The sequence below is a fragment of the Gavialis gangeticus genome, unplaced genomic scaffold (assembly GCF_001723915.1).
Source record: "Gavialis gangeticus isolate Ggan-Ray unplaced genomic scaffold, GavGan_comp1, whole genome shotgun sequence".
NCBI classification, from domain to species: domain Eukaryota; kingdom Metazoa; phylum Chordata; order Crocodylia; family Gavialidae; genus Gavialis; species Gavialis gangeticus.
In genome coordinates, this window is record NW_017729024.1 from 153,942,105 (window position 1) to 153,944,342 (window position 2,238).

General features: G+C 47.2%; 1 protein-coding gene across 1 annotated transcript in view; it reads right to left on the bottom strand.

Annotated features, from left to right (window-relative positions):
* Window positions 1-1,627, bottom strand: part of CUNH5orf51 (chromosome unknown C5orf51 homolog) — a 4,556-nt gene extending 2,929 nt beyond the window's left edge. Inside the window, exons 1-3 of the mRNA XM_019517915.1 lie at window positions 1,310-1,627; window positions 721-864; window positions 209-340 (exon numbers count right to left, since the gene is read on the bottom strand). Of these exons, the coding sequence (XP_019373460.1) occupies window positions 209-340; window positions 721-864; window positions 1,310-1,594 (561 nt within the window). The 5' untranslated portion in view covers window positions 1,595-1,627. The remainder of the gene's footprint in view (window positions 1-208; window positions 341-720; window positions 865-1,309) is intronic.
* Window positions 1,628-2,238: the final 611 nt, after the last annotated feature.

Genomic DNA, 2,238 nt, shown 5'->3' on the forward strand with positions numbered 1-2,238 from the left:
GGGGGGGGGGGGGGGGGGGGGGGGCTGTGCACGCCAAAACAGGAAATCTTGCACTAGTTTTAAAAAAAAATCTGACATGCTTTGCAGATACTGTGATTTTGTCAAGAGCTGGGATCTAACTCAAAATGAACAGCTTGTCTGAAGATCATTGGACCAGTGACTCTGTTATGATTCCAAGAAGTCTGAAGTGAAAGAGAAAAGCCTTTACCTTTTTAAACCATTCAGCATTTTCTGTTAGCCATTCTCCCCTTTCTTTCACAGTGTGACAGTACATGTAGAGTAGGGCTCCCTTTCTCCAGTATAAACATTCTAACAACTCTGTGCCAAGAACTTTCAGGGGCTGAAATAAAACCAAATGTTGATAAGCCAAATGTAAACTTTTCAAGCCTTACAAAGAAAAATATGGAAAGACTTTTTTAGCCCATGACAAAAACAAATGAACAAGCAAACAACTATATTGATGTTTACTGTTTGTATTTACATAGCTAAAAAAGCTGTCTGTGAATTCTGACTGGCCTAAATGGGAAAAGAACTGTAGGAAGCACCATTCACTTCCACAGAGCTGTTTCTAACAATGGTCTGTGGACCACTCTGTCATACACACATATACAAATCAAAGCTTTCTTAAACTTTCAGACTTTGAGGTTTAACCACCAAAAATTTTAAAAGTATGCTTTTTTTTTTTAGTTGGTGAATATACTTTCACAATTCAGTACCTACCTCCTGGTGCATATTGCTTTCCTTAATCACAATTTCTGGTTCTAAAAGAAGGCAGATTAGTTCTTTAACTTTCTGTAAAGACTCTTCTGGAAAATCTTCATCCACAAGCTTGTTCTCCTCAAAATATGTGATGTCCAACACAGCCTAAAAAAGAAAACATATAAAATGCTATCAGTAAGAATATTCAGATAGCTTATTACTCTTCATAAACAGTAAAATACAAGCCTGGATCAAATGTAGTGATTTTTAAAGTTAATTCTTTGTAGCAATATTGAGATTAGAGAAATCATACAGACTTGAAATATGTAAAACTTAATAGTTTGCAATAGTTTAAATCAACATACACACTGCATCTGTGCGGCTATAGATAATGCTGGGGTCGGGGAAGCTACGTTCTACTGTTGTGGCTGGTCTCCAACCCAGACCACAATACAGACCGGTGCTTTCTGAAAGTGCTCCTGACCACTGCACTATAACTGGAGGCATCTCAGTAATAGGAACATGAAGGAACCCCTTTCTGTCACAGCTCCGTTAATTAACTTAAAAATTGGGGATTCCTTAGAGCAACTCTCTTATTTAAATACAGTACCTGAGAATACAGCTGTAAGAGATATGAAGGATTTACATTTTCTTTATCTTCTCTGCAGAGGTCTTTCAATTTCTCCAGTGTCATGGAGCCATTTACTAAGAAACTATCTGTAGATGGGGGAGAAGAGAGAGAGGTTGGCCAGAGAAAGCCGGTTCTTAACCTTGAACTGCAGGTCCCACAAATGATCTGGTTTGTAACCGAGCAGCCTTTTCGGTGGATGCCGGTACTTGCAGAGTTTGGCTGTGGTGCACACCGCACAATCAGATGCCTGCATGAATGCTGCATGCCCCCGGAGGCCAGCGGTGGTGGCACTGTTGGCGCAGCGGTGGCAGTGAGCTCCCTCTGGTAGCTGCAGCGGTGTCGGCAGGGGCAGGATGAGCGGGGAGCTCCTGCAGGCAGCCACGGCAGTGCGGAAGAGGGGGGTGAGTACCAACCAGCGGTCAACAATTACCCGCAGATGCCGCTGGCGGTGTTGGTGGTGGAAGCAAGCGGCAAATGCCTGCAGACGCCAACAGCAGGGTCAATGGTGCTTTCAGGAAGGGGTGCATGGCCAAGCTCAGGGGGTGCATATGCACCCACCTGCACCCCCCTACGTATTGCCAATGGTGCCTGAGGGCATAGAGCTGATACTCCTGTGGCCCCATGGGCTGGATGTGAGGGGACACAAGTCTGCAGGCCAAATCAGACCCACGGGCCAGTTCCTCATGGACACAGCGCACGGGCAGGCACCCGTCAGTAGAATCCAGCACGTGCGGATGGTCTGCAGGACGGAGCCCAAACCCCCTGCCAGGGCGCGGGAAGGGGGGGTTGTGCGGGCTGGATGCGGCCCGCGGGCCGTAGCTGCTCCGACCGCGCCCCCCGGACCCGGCGCCAGGCTCCGCTCTTGCTCACCGCAGCCGCCCGCTGCGCCCAGGCCGAGCAGCCGCCGC